The sequence below is a fragment of the Cibotium barometz genome, chromosome 60, assembly GCF_041138505.1.
Source record: "Cibotium barometz isolate CiBa-2024 chromosome 60, ASM4113850v1, whole genome shotgun sequence".
NCBI classification, from domain to species: Eukaryota; Viridiplantae; Streptophyta; class Polypodiopsida; order Cyatheales; family Cibotiaceae; genus Cibotium; species Cibotium barometz.
Genome location: NC_141105.1, coordinates 23688927 through 23708171, shown reverse-complemented (window position 1 = coordinate 23708171; position 19245 = coordinate 23688927). Strand labels below are relative to the sequence as shown.

The following is a 19245-nucleotide window of genomic DNA, read 5'->3' as shown; positions in this document are numbered from 1 at the left end:
TTATAAAGTCATCTCTTCACCTGAGCGTCTTGGTTAATTTGGGAAAAAGGGGCTTAACAAGAATTTTCGTATTGATAGGATCATGGATCGAGGTCACATGGTAGGAATGTTAATACACAACTCGATGAGGAAGAGCTCGACCCGGATTTTCGTAAAACTCTTCATAGATCGTAGCCTGGACCTTTCAAGGGTGAAGGGGAAAACATGGGCGAGGCTATGGAGAAGTGGATCGAAGTAATAGAAGAATACTTCGATATCACCGGGTACAACGAGAAAAGTAAAATGGCTCTTGCCAGACTGAAGATAGTAGAAACAGCTAGAGTGGCATGGAAAAACCACTGCGAGACAAACCGTCTGGATCTGAACACCCAGACATGGAATGATCTCAAAATTTACCTAAGGAAGAGATTTTGTCCTCCCAGCTTTTTGGAAACCAAGATGAATGAATTCTTAGAGTTAACCCAAGGAGAACTATTGAAGTGTATCACCAAGCTTTTGCTCTCCTCCTCAAATACTCGCCACTGCTAGATAAAGAACAGTTGATGGCCAGGTTCATTTGGGGACTGAACGAACCTTTGATTATCCTACCAAAGAATGCCAAGCCAGTTTCCATGGCCGAAGCAGTGTAGATGGCGAAGGATTTCGCCAAGGCCTTTGATGTCAAGGTCCCGCTCTCCTGAAGCCAGCACCATCATCTTTCAAAAGATTTCTAGTTCCAAAAGGTGATTCCAACCTTCCACCGCATAAGAGACAACAAGGTCAAGCTCAAGAAATGGAAAGTTCCAGAATAGCAAAAAGGTCCTTTCCTGGAACTCAATCCCCTGGAATTCAACTTATTGGAGAAGCACGAAGATGCAACCAATGAAGCCAATGTAATGAAGAATGGTACATCCAAATCCCACTTGAAGATTGTCTTTTGCAAGACGATGGTTTCATCAAAGCGAAGGAGCAACAAGGGTGGTGCACGAAGCCACTATGAAAGCGATGGTACCAAAGATATTACTAAGGTTGAGGGGAATTTCGTAAGTTCCTCACATGATAAGAAACTCTTCTAGTTGAGGAGTGAAGCATGCTTACTAGAATTGGGAGTGAACCACATTTCTCTATAACTCATCACTTTTGTAAAAGCCTAATTTAGAAAGGCTACCTACCTTGTCATCTATCCTATGGTTGAGAGGGGGTCATTTTGTTCTTGTATGTCCAATGCTCACCTTGCTCCATGTTTGGTATTGTCCCATGGTGGCATTGAGAGGGGGTGTTAAAATATATGATGTACAAGTGATAAAGGGTGAGAGAAAGAGGTCATATAGGTGTGAACACACCCCAAATAAAGTGGACATGTGGGTGGAAAAGGGATCTAGGGTTGGCCCAACCCTAGCCCTTGGTGAACCCTATATAAAGGGCAGGAGGCCTCACTTTTTGTAACACAATCAAGACATTCATAAGGTGAAGGTCAAGCTAACTTTGGAGTGGCTGAAATAGAAGGTAATTTAGAAGCTTTCTATACATCTTGTGTTCTTGCTCTCTTTCATATATGTTGCTCTATCTTGCCATCAACTATTACTTCCGTTGTGCATACTCCCCATAATTTTGACACTCCTCAACTTCTTCCTTGATGAAGCTTCCAAGACACCATCCAAGCCCACCAATGATTTTGCTTCTACCATTAATCTCATAAGCAAAGCATCACTTGATGACATGGACCTCCCACCTTCAATTGATTGACATTGTCTTACACAAGTGCTCCTTTGAACGCTCTCGTTGGCAGTTGCTGAGGCTTGGTGGGTGTTGTCTAGAAGCTGCCAATGTCCCTTTAGCTTCTACAGAGGCTTGCCAAGGAGAACAATGGTTTTTTCGAGCTTCACATTTACTTGTTTTGTTGCCTCTATGTTTTTTGAGCATTGCATTTTTTTTGAGCCCTATGCTACTGTAATTAATAAGAAGAAGACCAAATGTTTGGGTGCCTTAGGTTGAGTTATGCAAGCGATAGAAAAGGCTTTAATCTAAGGTGGTAAGAAATGATTCGTGAGCATCTCACAAAAAGACAAAGGGGCTACAGCTCGTGGGAACTAAATCCCTAGATCCATCACAAATTGTGAAGAACTCCCACATGGACTATGTCCATTTACTGATGGGAATGTGTGTGAGCCCATCTTTATCATTGGTGGTGCTATAATTGTGGCGTTGTGCATGAACCATGGGGGAGATTCCCAATGGGAAATGCCCTCTTTTTTGCTGTACCGTCTGAACAAGGCTTACTTTGGTATTGTTTGAAATGGGGAGCCTAGGTTGTGTGGCAGGGTGTGAAAGGCATTGGGATACGAGGCATCGAGTGTATATTTGCATCTCACAAAAGATAAAGGGGACTGCAACTTGAGAGGATTAAAATCCAGGACCTGCCCTCAAACAGCCAAGAACTCCCACTTGGGCTATGCCCATTTGCTGATGGGAATGGGTGTAAGCCCATCTTTATCTTCTTCTTTTTTTTCTTTTTTTCTTTTTTGGCTTGGCTTGGCTTGGCTGGAAATTTTAAAGTACACTACTCACACTCACTAGATGCCATCGCTTGTACAAGGGGAGATTTGAACCCATCACCTAGGGACTCTCAAACTCCTTCCTTATCAGTGCACGAACGCGTGATCGTTGACGAGGCTGTGTGGAGATTCCCAATGGGAAACATCCTCTTCTGAACAAGGCCATATTTGATAACGTTCGGTGTGAAAGGCATTAGGATAGGAGGCATTGATTGTATTTTAAGAGTGAATTAAATGGCCTGGTATCCCTCTGTCCTCTCTCCCTGAGCCCTGGGTCTGCGTATGCGAACAGAGCTGTGATTAGGGTTTCTGATTCCAGGTAAACTTAGCCTCTCTCAGCCGTTTTGGTTGTCACCAAGGACTGCGTGGTTCTGTCCTGTGGTTATTCCCTAATTGAAATGCGTTAGTATGTAACTGGTATCATCTGCTGGTTGCTTACGGGATATTCTGTTGATCTTGTATTCACTTTCTCAGAAGTGGTGAGCAGGGGAAAGCTGCCAGTAGGCTCAGCCCAAAGTTCCATTGCTGCAAAACAATACTTTTAGAGTTTTTCATATTTTGGAATTTCTCCCCCTGTTGGAAGAAATTCACAGGGGGTTTTCCTGCTACGATGGTTTCTTCATTGTCTAATAATAGGGGACTTATTGCTAGGTTTCTCTGTGTGTTGTAAGTAGGACTTAGGTCTAGGGCTTCTTTGTGTTTTAAGAGAGAATTAGGATTAGGGTTATTGTTTTTTTAAGGGTCAGGTTTTCTTTTGGCTTCTCAGAGAGAATTTAGGGCTCGGGTGGCCTTTGACTTTAGGGTCTTAAGATTAGGCTTTCTGGTTCGTTTGTTAGTGGGGGTTTAGGGCTAGGTTTAGGAACTAAGGCTTAGGGTTTCTCCTTCTGTTTTTGAAGGCGCTCAGGGTTAGAGTTTCTATTTGTGTTGTAAAAGGGATTGGTTAGGGTGTTTCCTTGTTACATAGAAGGGATTGCAAATGGAGCAGCAAGCTACACAGCAGACTGCATCAAGTGGCCAACCCCCAGTTCAGTATGCTGTGGTGCAGCAGCCAGCTTACCAAGCTTCTGCAGTAGGGCAACTTTCGGCAGCCATGCCTGCAGGAGGTTATCCTGCTCCCATGCCGCCACCATCCATGGGATACCAGCACCTCCATCAGCAGCAACTCCAGCACTTCTGGACCTCTCAAATGCAAGAAATAGAGCAGGTAAATGATTTCAAAAATCACCAGCTCCCCCTTGCTAGAATAAAGAAAATCATGAAGGCAGATGAAGATGTGAGGATGATCTCCGCTGAGGCGCCTGTGGTCTTTGCAAAGGCCTGTGAGCTCTTCATCTTGGAGCTCACCCTAAGGTCATGGATCAACACTGAGGAAAACAAACGGCGGACTCTGCAGAAAAATGACATAGCATCGGCCATCACCCGCACGGACATCTTCGACTTTCTTGTAGATATTGTGCCAAGAGATGAGATGAAGGAGGAGGGGGTTGGGATGCCCCGCACGGGCCTTCCTGTAGGTGCTTCGCCGGAGGCCATACAGTATGGAGGGATGTATTACATGCAGCAAGTTCCCCTTCCACCTGGGGGAGTTGCCCAACCAACACAGAGCATGATGGGTTCCCCAGGTGTGATCGTCGGTAGGCCTGCTGTGTCCATGGACCCGTCTGTGTACATGTCTCAACAGAGGCCCGGTATGGCATATGCTGCCCAGCAGCCTGTGCAGCAGATGTGGCAGCCACCACAGTTCTCTGAGATGTCCGCAGGTGATCCTTCCGATTCGTTGCAGTAAGGAGCAGTTCAGAATATGTTTTGATATTTTATTTTTTGTGCAGTGTGCCTTTTGGAGCTACTGTGTAGAAATTGTGTGTATTCTAGTCTTTCTTGTAAAATATCCTATTGGCCGGGAGTATATCGACCTTGAACCTCTTTTTATTTGCTCATGTTCCGCGTAGTTTTTGAGTTGCTACCATGCTAAGGGCTAGATTGTGATTTTTTTTTTGGGGGTATGCATCTACTCATGTTGTATGTCCTTATCTCCTTGTCATTGTGCAGAAGATATTGTTGCACATAAGGTTTCAAGTTCATAGGAAGCATTGTATTTCACGGCCAAGGTATTTGTAACTTGCAATTTTTTACTATAGCCAAGGATGGTGCGAGTTCAAATCTCCCCCTCCCCTCACTCCACAAGATGGGTAGTGAGCAATGACTCTTAGGCCAAAAAAAAAGCAATTTTCTAAAGCACTATAATTTTCTGGAGGCTGGTGTGGCCATACAGTGGTGCACTCTTATGAGGTACACCCTTCAAAAAGATGAGCGAAGATATGTAAATGAGCCGCTCTACGGAGCCATGAAAGGAGGGGTTGGTTGCTTGTAGAAGAAATGTAACCTCATTGTATTGCTATACCATGAATTGGCTTGCTGATTTCTCTCCTTGCTATACCCCACATTTTATTTGAAATTACCAAGGGGCTTTGTTTCAACATTTGAGACCATCCCATACCATACTGGTAAAACTCCATGCATCATGTTGATTCCGGGCCTTGGCTTAACTATTGGTTGCTTCATGCAATTATGCGCATAACCTTTCGCGTGGATGGTGGATATCTCACCATCCTGTTCCTCATGGGCAATGGATCACCCTTGTCCAACCCCAACTGGTTTGATGGAGTGGAAAGTGTATGTAAAACCCTGATCGCCTTCTCCAACCCTTATCCACCTGATGGGGATAAGAGATGTCTGCAAATACCTGTACTTCTAATGTCAACTTAGTGCTTTCTTTTTGTTGAAGAAGAACAAGATGAGCCTAACATAGCTGGGATGTTCTGCATACCGTTAGGTCTTGGGCACACCTTACAAGCCTTGTACCATCTGCATTATATAGGGAAAATATTTTTCGATCTGGTTGCTTTTCAGCACTCTTTACTACTAGTGATTCATGCACTCTTTGCCTAAATGAATTATTTGTGTTGCTACTCGCAACTCTTGCTAAAAATTGAATCAAGGGCGTGTTTACTGGACTCAAGCACTTACAACCATTAAGGTTAAGTCCTTATAATGTTATCTAACATGGCTGAAGGCATATTTGGTATCTTGATTAGATGGGATTTTGGACTTAACTCATTAAAAAATTTCCATGAGCTCATATGTTATCTCAGCTTCCAAGAGTTGCAATTCTTGGTTCCTGTAAACTTATAAGATAACATATAGAAACATATCTCCTTTAATAATCCACTTAAAATATCACTTCAGGGTAAAACATGTGTGGTCTCATGTTAAAGTTGTTTCTCATTGTCCATATTAAAATATGCGAATCTTAAGTGGTGAAGGTTTTTGCTTAGGACCAAGAGGTTGCAGGTTCAAAACATGACAAGGTGCCTCCTTGGTGGCCTTGCCTACGGGTTGACCATATACCTTCAAAATTTTCAAACATTCATCAAAGTTTCTTACAAACTCTACCGTCTATCAAGTAAAGATTCGCCAACCCATCTCAACTTTGACTAAACATGTTCTTTTTTTCTTTGTCGAATAGAGCTCAAAAACACCTCAAACTCATGCCTTGGGAAAGCTGATCTGTTGGTGCATCGTTTCCTTTGGTGTTAACAAAGTCAATGCACTCAAATAGAGGCGACTATTTTAGAAGGGAGTAGAGTTAGCATCGTGCAATGTGCTTTACTCAAGTTAACCTTATGTACATGGCGAAAAATAAAAGGTCATAGATGTCGATGAATGTATTTTCCAAATGAATTTGGAAATATTTTATCTATTTTCATCTTATGTGTTGACATGATAGGTAGTGTATTGGCGAATCTTTCTCCATTACTCACATAAAACTAGTAATTTTGGGTGAAATTTTAAAAAATATGCATAATATTTCTCATGTAAAATGGCCCAATACTTTTTGCAGACCTCTCTAAAATAGAATATTAGCCTAATAGCTATTGGGTGAATATTAGCCCATATTTTTTCCTTGCTTATGTAGCTTTGTTTTAGAAGTCACTTCACAAACATTAAGTGAAAGTAATTGCACCTTAATATACTTGCAATGAACATAAGTTATGTCTTGGTTGAAGATTGAGATGAATACCTAAGGGTCTCTCGATGTTTCATTAACTAATGACCATCCAATCACAAAGCCAAAAATCCAAAGATGAAGTGCATTCTCTCTCTCTCTCTCTCTCTCTCTCTCTCACTCACACACACACACACACACACACACACACATACATGCATTAGTAAAATTAAGCACTTCATATAACAAAGACAAAAATTGTAGGTTGCATGTCACCCTTGTGCGATGAACTGCACTAACAAGAGAAACATTAAATGCTAGAGCAGAGTGAATGAGAAAGAAGCCATTCCAAGACATTAATTTACAGGCTTTGTTGGTGTGTTTGATATGCAATAGTAATGTTAAACTTTCATTACCTTCTACTTGGGTAAACTTGCAAGCTAGATGCAAAACCTTGGATGAGAAATCACTTGCTTTTATTGGTGTAACAAAGTGTCCTAGTGGTGCACATGAACATGGGGATGGGCCTAGGCACATGGGGTTAGGGTCCATTTACACATGTGGGGCACATGGGGCCCTAGGGGTATAAATAGCAGATTACTATCATGTACTAGGATCTTTTACTCACTTTATTTTCATAGCATTCCTGGCAGCATTCGAGTGGATCGAGTTGTTGTGATTGAGTAGTCAGGGATAGTGCATGAGAGTAGTGATGAGTTCATAAAGGTGAGACATCGTATGAGTATGCATATCGATCATATTTTTAGCATATCCTATGACATTGACTTTGAGAGTTTTACAGTTGATCTAGGTATTTTCTTAGATCTAGTTTTATTGGAGATTGATCTATCATGGGATTTAGGTCATATAGGGACACCAATGATGGAGTTGGTTTATACCTTTGGGGATGACCTTAGTGGCCTTGGAGATTCCATTGATAGTGAGTTGACTGATACCTCTTGTGTGGACACTTGGTCAGTGCTTAGTGATGACGATATTTATGATGATCCAGTTTCTATTCTAGAGGGACACACACATATAGAGTGTCATACACATGGAGATATTATGCATGGGTCGGATCATACTCATACATACACAGGTGGATCATGCTTTCGACTTCTTGAGTGGTGCTACATATGACGGAGACATGAGTTCACATTTGACTCTACATGAGGCTGACCTTGAGCTATGTTCATTTGGCTCCTTTGGATGTCGATACAATCTTGTGTCCTTTGGAGTCAGGACATTTTTCTTTGGATGCATTCTTTGCCATTTGAGGAGCATAGTTTTTGGATATGTGGTTCGACATTTAGGTGCATCTATGACATATTCCAGTCTTGGCCTACGCGATGATTCTTTTGTGCCAGGACCACTTGACATTCTGTCCAGGAGTTTCGAGCTTCTTCTGCGGGGATACCTTTCATGCCAGATTCACAGTGTGGTCGTGATTGAGGATGGGCTTATGAGTTTTCCTTTTGACACCCTGGGGCTACTATCTCTTTGGAGTCGAGCTTTCCTTTTGATCCAGGAGCTACTACCATTCCAGCTTCGATGGTTCGGGGTGTATACCGTACATATCCTTTTGATCCTGGAGGATACTCGACTAGATTCGTCATTCGACAGTGGTTCCTTATCTACTCTACTTGCACCAGATTATCATGGGGCCATTTCCTTGGATTTCCTTTTGATCCAAGAGGTTGCATAGATAGCCTCATCATCGATGGGAGCCCTCTATCCTTTCCATTTGACCCAGGGGGTCATATGATTCATACACGGGTCTTCTGCTACATTCAGTCATGGATGTGATTATTTTTGGCTTTTGTACATAGCCTCTTGTATATGTTTTATGCACGACCACCCTTTGATTTCGAGAACGAAATCATTGTAGGAGGGGATAGTTTGTAACAAAGTGTCCTAGTGGTGCACATGCACATGGGGATGGGCCTAGGCACATGGGGTTAGGGTCCATTTACACATGTGGGGCACATGGGACCCTAGGGGTATAAACAGGAGATTACTATCATGTACTAGGATCTTTTACTCACTTTATGACATCTGGACATCTATTCTCCTTGGAACATGTGTTCCCATGGATACGGTGCAAAATCCCATGAGGTATTGCTCCCTATGATGAGCTTCCTCTAGGTGAGAGGCTAACACACCACACTTCCATAGTTTCTTGCAATTGGCTTATTTACACAAGCATATCTTGTTGTAAGAGTGTGAGTCCAAATGCGATACTTCAAAGGTGAATTTGCAAGTTGTATGTTTTCTATTATATTGTGTTTTGTTGATTTTTCAAAATGTCTATTCTATCATGTTGTGAGTGTAACTCCAAACATGATACATTAAATTTGATGAATTTTTGAGTTGTATATTTTATCATCTTGTGAGAGACTAGTATGATTATGATAAAAGCCTTAAGCCCTTCTAGTGTCCTTTACATTGCATACCATAATTTGAAGGTGGATGGTTCTCTCTTAAACTAAGACTTTGTGTAAATGTTTTAGGCTATCTATTTATGGGATGCATGCATGCCTTATATCAACACTGATCAAGCATAGAAATTGTTCAAATTATAAACATGTGATTTGTATCCTTATATTCCCATGTTCCATCATGTCACTAAGTTAAATATTCAAATATAACAATTCAAATAATTTGAGAATAATGTTAAATTATATAATTTTCCCCATTATTTGTTGATGGGTCACAAAATTTGTAATATTGTTTCTACTACAAAATTAAAAAAAAACATTTCATATGGGTGCCCTCCCCACACACATATAGTAGCATCTAGCATTCTTATATTTGATATATAGCAATGGTGAGATTGCTACATAGTATTCATGACTACCATATATTTATTGCACCACATAAAAGCTTACAAGTTACATAGGGAACTAGCATGTCAGATTGTATGTGATTGCACCAAAGTAGGTGGCTAATGCACGACACGCATATGCAAGCGTACAAGGTGGGGAGAGCTGAGGGATGGCGGGGACATGGGAGAAGAGCGATGATGCCGGAGAAGTTGGGACTGGGGAGACTGCGACCCGGACGAAGAAATGAAGAGGGTCCGCAAAGATGAAGAAGGCGACAGGGAGGCGAAGAAAGCTCAGTTTGATTGGAACTGCTCGAGATTGAATAATTAAGCTCAACAAGAAAGGATTATGTGCAAACATCTCATCTGACTTTGTGAAGAGGCAGCAAATAGGAATATTCTCTATGTGTAGCGTAATATTGATGTGCCCGGGGAGGCCATCGAGTAAGGTAGAACTAGGGAGGTGGCTACAAGAAGATGTGTTACATGAGAGGGTGGTGTCGCAGGTGTATTGCTTGGGTAAAGGGCTCTTCAATGTGTTGTTTGTGATGTGGATCTGTTTGCAAGAGCCAAGCTATTTATGGGATAGAAGTTGGTGCATGTAATGACGTTTGATCCTATTTTTGATGTAAATAAGAGCGTTCAAGAGGCGTGTTCGGTGTGGGTGGAGATACAGGGGCTTCCACCCTAGTTGAGGCCGGCGATGGGGGATTTGGCAAAGGCAATCAGGCCGGTTCTGTTTATTTCGAGAGATGAGGATAATGGGAGACACTCGAATAAGGTTTGTGTTACATGGAACACTATTCAGGAGACGCCTTAGAGGTGGACATGGGGGAGATGGAATTGAAGCTAATATTTGGGGAATTTCTTGGATCCTGTTTTAGATGTGGAAGTTTTGGTCATATGGCTAGAAATTGTGGTATAGTAAAGGATGAGGAAATAGGTGGGGTGGAGAGGAAGAAGGATGAATCTGTGGGGGGAAATAGGTATTAGAGGTGGACTTGGGGGAGATGGAGTTGAAGCTAATATTTGGGGAATTTCTTGGATCCTGTTTTAGATGTGGAGGTTTTGGTCATATGGCTAGAAATTGTGGTATAGTAAAGGATGAGGAAATAGGTGGGGTGGAGAGGAAGAAGGATGAATCTGTGGGGGGAAATAAGGTTGGGAGCATTAAAAAGCCTATTGAAAAGGAGGGAAAAGTAAAGGAAAAGGTGATAACTAAGGAGGGGGGGATCTAGAGGAGAAGGGATGGACTAAAGTAAGGGATAAAGAAAAAGGGGGATGTAGCTTTAGACAAATAAAAGGGGAGGGAAGGAAAAATCATAATAAACTAGATGGGAAGGGTTTATTGACCAATGGAAAATCCAAGGAGGGGTCTAGAGCTTCTTTCTACTCTAATCCTTTTAGTCCTTTGGTGTAGAGAATAGTGAAACCTCCTTTATCGGAAGATTCAGATGGCAGGTGTGGAAATTGCTTGGAGAGTTATTCAATTGGGGACTGAGGAACCGGGGGGAGGTCTAATAGCGGAGGGAGGTGGATATGGTACCTGCTACTACTCTTGAATGAGTAGAACCAATGATGTGAGGGGGTGTACTTGGAATGTGAAAGGACTGAGAGACAGAAGGAAGAATGCAACATTCTAGGGATTAGTGAAAGGATGGGGTATCTCAGTGATGGCTGTGCAGGTACATAATCTCTTTGGATTGAAGTGTATAAGAAAGGATAGGTTCAAAGACTGGTTGGTTATGTATGGGGGAACTAAATAAGGCTTTAGTGAAGTTATGACTATAGTTAAGAAGGAACTAAAGCCTAGTATAATAGCCAATCATCCTAATGGTAGAATTCTAGTGGTGGAAATTCAAGTGGAAGGGGAAAGGATGTGGGTAGCCAATGTGTATGGTGCTCATAATCATAAGTTAAGAGGGGAGATGTGGGAGTGGATTGCAAAGTTGGATATTCAATGCCCCTACATCCTTATGGGAGACTCTAATATGGTAGAGAAACAGGTGGACATGTGTGGTGGACGTAGTGTTTTGATGGGTCAGGAAAAGAGGAGGTGGGAAAGGCTTAGAGGTAAGATAGAACTTGTTGATGGAAGAGAGTTGGGGGTATGGGGATCTAAACGTGGACATACTTACTTTAGCTTGCAGTATTTTGGATCTTCATTAAGGATTGATAGAGTTTTTTTTAGTCATCAAGCCACATGGGTACCTCATACCTTTTACACTAAAGTGGACCCTTGCTTAGCTCTATCTGATCATATGCCTCTAAAGTGGGGGTGGCATGTGGCTGAATGGGGTGAATGATAAATTGATGCTATGCCTTGTTGGAAAGGCTTCCCCTCTCTTCATTCTTAAATTCAGCCTTTCTTTATCCTAGTTAAGTAATCAAATTGTTAGAATTAAACTTTTCATATTGTTTCTCTTTTAAAAGTGAAATTTGATTAGTTTAGAATGCTTTAAACCATTTGGGTATAATTTTTAAGTAATTTAAGGTTAGGAAAAATTGAAAAATGGTCAGCCATACAAAGGAGGTTATGGTAAAATTTTCTGGCAAAATTTTCTTAAATTTTGTGAAATAAGTTTTATCTTTTATTATTCAAAAAGAGTAATCCCCATCGATTGTGTTTTCTAAAAGTGTTATTTTCATTCTAGGCATAGAAAAATGCATAGTAGAAATATTTTTATTTTATAAAAAGTGTTATTTCCATTAAAATTCAATTCTATGCATAGAAAGATGCATATTGATTATTATTATTTTATTATAAAAGAGTGATTTTCATTAGATTTAAATTCTATGCATAGAAAGATGCATATTGATTATTATTATTTATTTATTATAAAAGAGTGATTTTCATTAGATTTAAATTCTATGCATAGAAAGATGCATATTGGTTTTTTATTATTATTATAAAAGAGTGATTTTCATTAGATTTAAATTCTATGCATAGAAAGATGCATATTGATTATTATTATTTTATTATAAAAGAGTGATTTTCATTAGATTTAAATTCTATGCATAGAAAGATGCATATTGATTATTTTTTTATTATAAAAGAGTGATTTACATTAGATTTAAATTCTATGCATAGAAAGATGCATATTGATTATTTTTTTATTTTATTATAAAAGAGTAATTTTTATTAGATTTAAATTCTATGCATAGAAAGATGCATATTGATTATTCTTTTATTATAAAAGAGTGATTTACATTAGATTTAAATTCTATATATAGAAAGATGTATATTGGATAATTTTTTTATTATAAAAGTGTTACTTTCATCAATATTGATTTTTATGCATAAATAGATGCATAAAAGAATTTTTTTTAAATTATAAAAGTGTTACTTTCATCAATATTGATTTTTATGCATAAAAGATTTTTTTAATTATAAAAGTGTTACTTTCACCGAAATTGATTTTTATGCATAAATAGATGCTTACAAGATTTTTTTTAATTATAAAAGTATTACTTTCACCAAAATGATATTTATGCATAAATAGATGCATAAAAGAATTTTTTATTATAAAAGTGTTACTTTCATCAATATTGATTTTTATGCATAAAATGATGCATAAAAGAAGTTTTTTATTGCAAAAGTGTTACTTTTACCAAATTTGATTTTTATGCATAAAATGATTTTTTTATTGCAAAAGTGTTACTTTCACCAATATTGATTTTTATGCATAAAAGATTTTTTTTCTATAAAAGTGTTACTTTCATCAAAATTGATTTTTTTAATGCATAAATAGATGCATAAAAGGTTTTTTCTTTTATATAAAAGTGTTATTTCCATAGAAGTTGGATTTTATGCATAAATAGATGCATACAGAATTTTTATATCAAAATAAGAGTTCTCTTTAATCCTATGTTTAACTCCCATGAATATTGGAAAATGAATAAGTAAATACTCTGTGAAAGAAAATTCTACCGTTTCATATTCTCTAGGATGGTAATGAGAAAATTCAGAAAAATTATCGAAGTCGGAATTTTAGATAAATGATTAATTTATTCCTCATAGGAATTCGTGATTAGTTTTGAATTCAGTTTAGCAAAATACTCAATTCAGTAAAGTAGTAATTGAAATATTACCCTTCGAGAAAGATAGTTTAGGGAGAACTGAATCAGACTATGACTAAGACTCAATCTCCTTCACTTTCAAGAAAAGACGATGTGACCAGTTCAGGAAAATTTCACTCAAATCACCCACTGAATCTAAAATCAAGTTAAGACCCTTGATTCTGATCTGAGGATCAAGGTTACAGAATTCAAGAAATTCTGTTGGAGTTTTAGACCTGCGATCTAGAAGTATTGGGATATCGATTTAAGATATACTCATTGTATTCAAAAGAAACTGAAAACTGAAAACTTGCATAGAAACCCTGTTTTCTTAAAGGAGTGTCTTACACCAGAATGCTGGAGGGAGCATTTGGTATATGTGTTTTTCTAAGGGAAGCTCGGTTGCAATAGCTGGCGGCGGCGAGTATTCAAAGGATGGCTCACGTGGCAAAAACCTACCCAGGTCTTGACCAGCCTTGGTATGGTGAAAAATGGTGTGCTTCCGGTATGATGGGCGAGGGCCGACGAAGCGGTCCCTAAGTGAAGTGCCAGGACACCTAAGGAGGATCCTGGAGGGTTCTGACCAGGCGATGCACGGGCTCACGGTGCTTAGAACACCCATGCGTATTGCATGGAAGATATATATATGTATGATGACGAGAAAATTATTGTTATCTGTTAGTGGATCTCGTTGTTGCTGACCTACTAGTCTCAACGGAGAGTCCAGAGTGATACTGTTTTGTGAGGAATAAGGATTGAATGGAAATTTTGAGTTATGACATCTGTAACCAATAATTGTTTGTCAATGGATTGTTTTATAAGTTAAAGTTTAAAGAGGAGTGTGTGCGTATCTGTATTCTAAAGCAAAAGTTAAGAGGAGTGTGTGCATTCAATTATGGGTGGGTGAGTACTTGTCTGGTTCTACCAATTCTAGTGGTTGGGCGGTAGGCTAGAATCAGTAGACATTTAATAATAAAATTGATTAATAGGAATACACTTAGAACTCGAGTAGTTAAATAAAAGCCTGAAGACTTCTCTAATGAATAGAGCAACGGCTGTGCCTGATTCAATAAGGAAAAAAGCGTTGATTCCTTCAAGTTAAGTCTGTAATAGTTTCCCTTCTATCTGATTTAATAAAGTTAAGTCTGTAATACTAAAGGTTAGTTCAGTATCTTCACCTTGTTAGAAAAATTCGTTAAGAAAATAAAAATGGTGGAATCGTCCACGTTTTCCGGGCACGAGAAATTTTCCCGGTCTCGATTTTCGGAATGACCACCGGCTTAGTCTTGTGACCGGACATTCGAGGGCGAGGCCCTGAGTGAGAAACCCTGCCCCGCACAAGAGGAAGCTACTTCCGCTGCTGCTACCATCCGGGAATCCGATGCGCAGAGGGGGCAGTGGGATCCCACAGTTGGTATCAGAGCGCTGTTGTAAATTTAAGTAACAGCAACAGAAATTGCTTAAAATTTTAAAGTAAATCTGGGAAATAATGTTTTCACTTGTTAATATTATGTTGAATGAACTTCAAAAATTGAAAACTCATAAATTGAATTGGAAAGTTATAGATGGATACCCCGAATCTATCTGGCATTCCTGAACTCTCCGAGAGTCAGGATATGTTACCCTTTGCATTCGAGCACCTCATCAACTCTGCTATGACCCGAGTAAGCAGAGTGAGACTTGCACGTCATTTTGAGAGTCTTTACTTTCCTGATCCTCCTGAACGACATCGGTATATGTGGTTCTGTGGAGGACGATGTATTAATGTCAGTACCAGTCTCAGCGTCAGAGGCTCAGGCAAAATATTTCCTTAGCCATGATTCTGATAAGGCTAGGGCTTGTTCAACATGTTCAACTCTTTGATCATTCACCCAGGAACTTCAAAATTTCATGCCAAGTTTTTAGGGTTCTTAGCCGCTTTATCCCTAGAAGTAGAATTACAGCACCTCTTTCTGTAATGAATCGTGTGTACCATGGCATGTCTCCTTCGCAGTTTCGCTTCTTTATGCGTATACGATTGACGCAGTGATTTTGGGAGCTGTGATGCTCTATGTATATATCAAAATCTTTTTGATAATAAACGATGTTTTGCAAAAAAATTCCAAATTGTTTTCATGATTGTGAATATGGTTAATAAAATTATCAGAGTAAATCTTGTTTCATGATGTATGATGAAATAATTATCTATTTAAAGAATAAATTGTAAAAATTAAATAATCATAAGTTGTCAAAGCTAAGTTGACCAAAATCTCGTTTTGTCAGAGTCATGAGGCGCGTGGCCCGTGCAAGGCAACCGGATCCTCTAACCGATGAGATGAAGCGTTAGATCTGGATGTTCGAAAAGCCGTGCACAGATCCCAACCTGGTTCCTTCAAGGGTGAAGGGGAGCTGTTAGGTGAAGTAGTGGAAAAGTGGATTGAGGCAATGGAGGAATACTTTGATGTAACTGGCTACAATGAGAGAAGCAAGATGGCTCTCGCTAGGTTAAAGATTGTGGAAACGGCCATGGTCGCTTGGAGGAATCACTACGAGACTAACCGTCTCGACCGGAATACCCAGACCTGGACCGATCTTAAAGCTTACCTCAGAAAGAGGTTTTGTCCTCCGGGTTTCCTTAAAACTAAAATGAATGAGTTCTTGGAACTAAAGCAGGATAGCCAGACAATTGAAGAGTTCCATCAAGCTTTTGCCCTTCTCCTCAAATATTCCCCGCAATTGGATGAAGAGCAACTGATGGCAAGATTCATTCAAGGAATGGAGCCATTGGACACCTTAGTAAAGAATGCCAAACCTGTCTCAATGGCCGAAGCAGTAAGAATGGGGTAAAGGACTTTGCCAAAGCCTTTGTTGTTAAGGTCCCACCAAAGCCTGCACCCTCTAATTTTAAAAGATTCCAAACCCCGGGAAGTACTTCAAACTTTCCTCCCCCAAAGAGGCAGCAAGGCCCAATTCAGAATTAGGATACTGGGAGATTCAGAAGTGAAGGAAGACCCTTCCCACAGAACACTTTCTCAGGAGCCCCACCTCTTTCAAGGATTCAGAGGGATGAGCTCAAAAGTGAGAACCAGTGTTTTGGATGCCAGGGTTTTGGTCCAGCTGAAAGACTCCTGCCATGTCAAGGGAGCAGGGAAGTCAGGGACCGAGAGTGTAGAGACCATCCCCTTCCTATCAGTCAAATCAGGGTCCCATCTCGCCCAAATCAGGGAAATCTCAGGAGAACTCCAGCTCAGCCCGTCTGCCTATGTCCAGAGAAGCCTCAGAACTCCTTCCCAGAACTGGGGCAACCAAAGAGAAAGAGTTCCGCCTCAGACTGCAGAGCAGCCAGAGCAGTCACAATAGCAGAAGTAGTGGAAGAGGAAAGAGGACAGATTTATGCAGCAATTGAAAACCAAGGGCCAAACCATCAATTCTCCATCATCCATACTCCAGCTGAGTATCAGGGTAAGCCTTTTAAGCTTTTGATTGATTCAGGCAGTACTCATTCTTTCATTTCCCTTGGATGCTTGCGTAAGCTAGTCTTAGATCAAAAATCAGGGAAATCTATGCAAGTTGAATTGGCCAGTGGGAAGATTCTTTTCACTCACCTTGAGACAGATCGTATTCAATTCAATCTAGAATAGGCGCCTCCTTCATGAGGGGGAATCCCCACTCTGAGGTGTCAAAAATTCATTTTTTTAGTATTTCCTTTGGTCCTTAGTCCACTCTTCATCTTATGTGAGTATTTACTCATTTTTGGGGGGATTTTCTTTATTTCTTCTATTAATCTCCTCCACACATTTGGATGAATCTGATTGGCCCCTCAAAACCTTAATTTAAAATTTTCAAAAAATCTGGACCCCTAGGATAAGGCCTTTGGAACAGATTATAATTGATTTCTAATGCACATTATGCTGAAAATCTTTTTGAACTTCTTTTTCGGGGGAATTTATTTTAATAAGAAGAGATATTTTTCCATCCAAAAATATCTAAAATATGAATAACCTTGGGTTGAAGAATTTAAGATTTCATCTCATCAAGCACATGATTCGGGCTTGGTACATACTTTTTAAGAAGGCTGACATGAAATACATTATGTACTTTGAGATGATGAGGCAGAAGAAGCTCGTAGGCTAAGTCACCTACTTTCTTTGATCAGATATGGTCCACAATATCTAGGGGATAACTTCTTGTACTTCCCAAGAGATAGAGAACTTCTTTTGGGGCGTACTTGAATGAAGACCATATCTACTTCTTTGAATTTTCTGTCTGACCTCTTCTTATTTGCATACTGCTTCTATCTATCCTGGGCAGCTTTTATTTCTTTGCAAATTGACTGCATCTGCTGCTCCATGTCATCAAGCATCTGTCTGGACATCTCGACCCTAATCAATGGGTCGGACCAAGTTAATAGAGTTACGTAATCTTGTCCATACAAAGCTTTGAAAGGGCTCATCCCAATACTTCTATGATAAGAAGCATTGTAGGTAAACTCGACTAGGTGCAGATAGGTTAGCCACTTCTTGGGTTCCCTGCCACAGCATGACCGAAGTATGTCTTCGATTACTTGGTTCACCCTTTCAGTTTGACCATCGGTCTCGGGGTGGTAAGCTGTGCTGAAATCCAAGAAAGTTCCTACTGCTTCAAAAAATGCAATCCAGAATCTTGACGTGATTCTAGGTTTCTTTTACTCGAATCAGATGGGCAACTTTGGTTAGTCTATCAACTACCACGAAGATGGAGTTGTAACCTGATTGCACTGAGGGTAATCTAGTATTAAAATCCATACTGATGCATTCCCACTTCAACTAGGGGATGTCTTATGGATGTAACTTTCCAGGCATTTTTACTCTCTCGGTCTCCTTGACTTTCTGATAGGTCAGACATTGACGTACATGATTAAGCACATCCTTTTTTAGACTAGGCTAAAAGAAGCTTTTCTTCACAGACATGTAGGTTTTGATGAAACCTGGATGTCCTGCAATAAGGCTATCTTGGGCTTCATTCAAAATTAGACCCTTAGTTCCCTCATCATTGGGACTGCATAACCTGCAATTATAATACATAATTCCATCATCCAGGCTATACCCTTGCACTCGGTTCAACTCTTGTGGAGTTTTGCTTTCCTGCATAACTAGGGTAGCAATAGGGCCAAAGAATCTATCCTGCATGATCTTCTCTCTTACTTCAATAACCCCAAAGGATTTGACACTACAGTAACTTCAAGCAAGGAGGCTTTTCTGCTAAGGGCATCTGCTACCACATTTTCTTTGCTTGGGTGGTACTTGATTTCAAAATCAAATTCCTGCAGGGTCTGCATCCACCTTCTTTGGCGCATGTTGAGATCCTTCTGAGTGAAGATCTACTTTAAGCTCTGATGATCTGTCATCATCAAAGTGAATCTTTGACCCAGTAGGTAATGTCTCCACAACTTCAGGGCATATACTACTGAAAGTAGTTCCAGGTCGTGGACAGCATAATTCCTCTCATGCGTTCTGAGTTTTCGGTATTCATAGGCCACTGGATGACCTTCCTACATATGAGTGCACCTCCCAGGAGAGCAAAACCACTGGCATCAGTTTACTACCTCAAAGGGTAGAGAGAAATCTGGCAACTTCAGAACGGGATTGGTTACCAAGGCGGTCTTCAGCTTATCAAAAGCACTCTGGCACCTTGCAGACCATTGAAACGGGATATTCTTCTTGAGAAGATTAGTCAGGGGGGAAGCTATGAGAGCATACTTTGGTATAAAAATTCTATACCAACCAGTCAATCCCAAGAATCCTCTGACTTCTTTCACTGTCTTTGGTTGAGGCCAATCTATGACTGCTTGGACTTTTACAAAA

The 19245-nt window shown here is 40.0% G+C and overlaps 1 protein-coding gene across 1 annotated transcript; it reads left to right on the top strand.

The window, feature by feature from the left end:
- Positions 1 to 2714: 2714 nt before the first annotated feature.
- On the top strand, positions 2715 to 4454 carry LOC147605145 (nuclear transcription factor Y subunit C-3-like). The gene is made up of 2 exons (XM_086794162.1): positions 2715 to 2853; positions 3009 to 4454. Exon 2 carries the CDS (start codon positions 3511 to 3513, stop codon positions 4318 to 4320), a length of 810 nt encoding a protein of 269 aa, XP_086650288.1. The 5' UTR covers positions 2715 to 2853; positions 3009 to 3510; the 3' UTR covers positions 4321 to 4454.
- The last annotated feature ends 14791 nt before the right edge of the window (positions 4455 to 19245 follow it).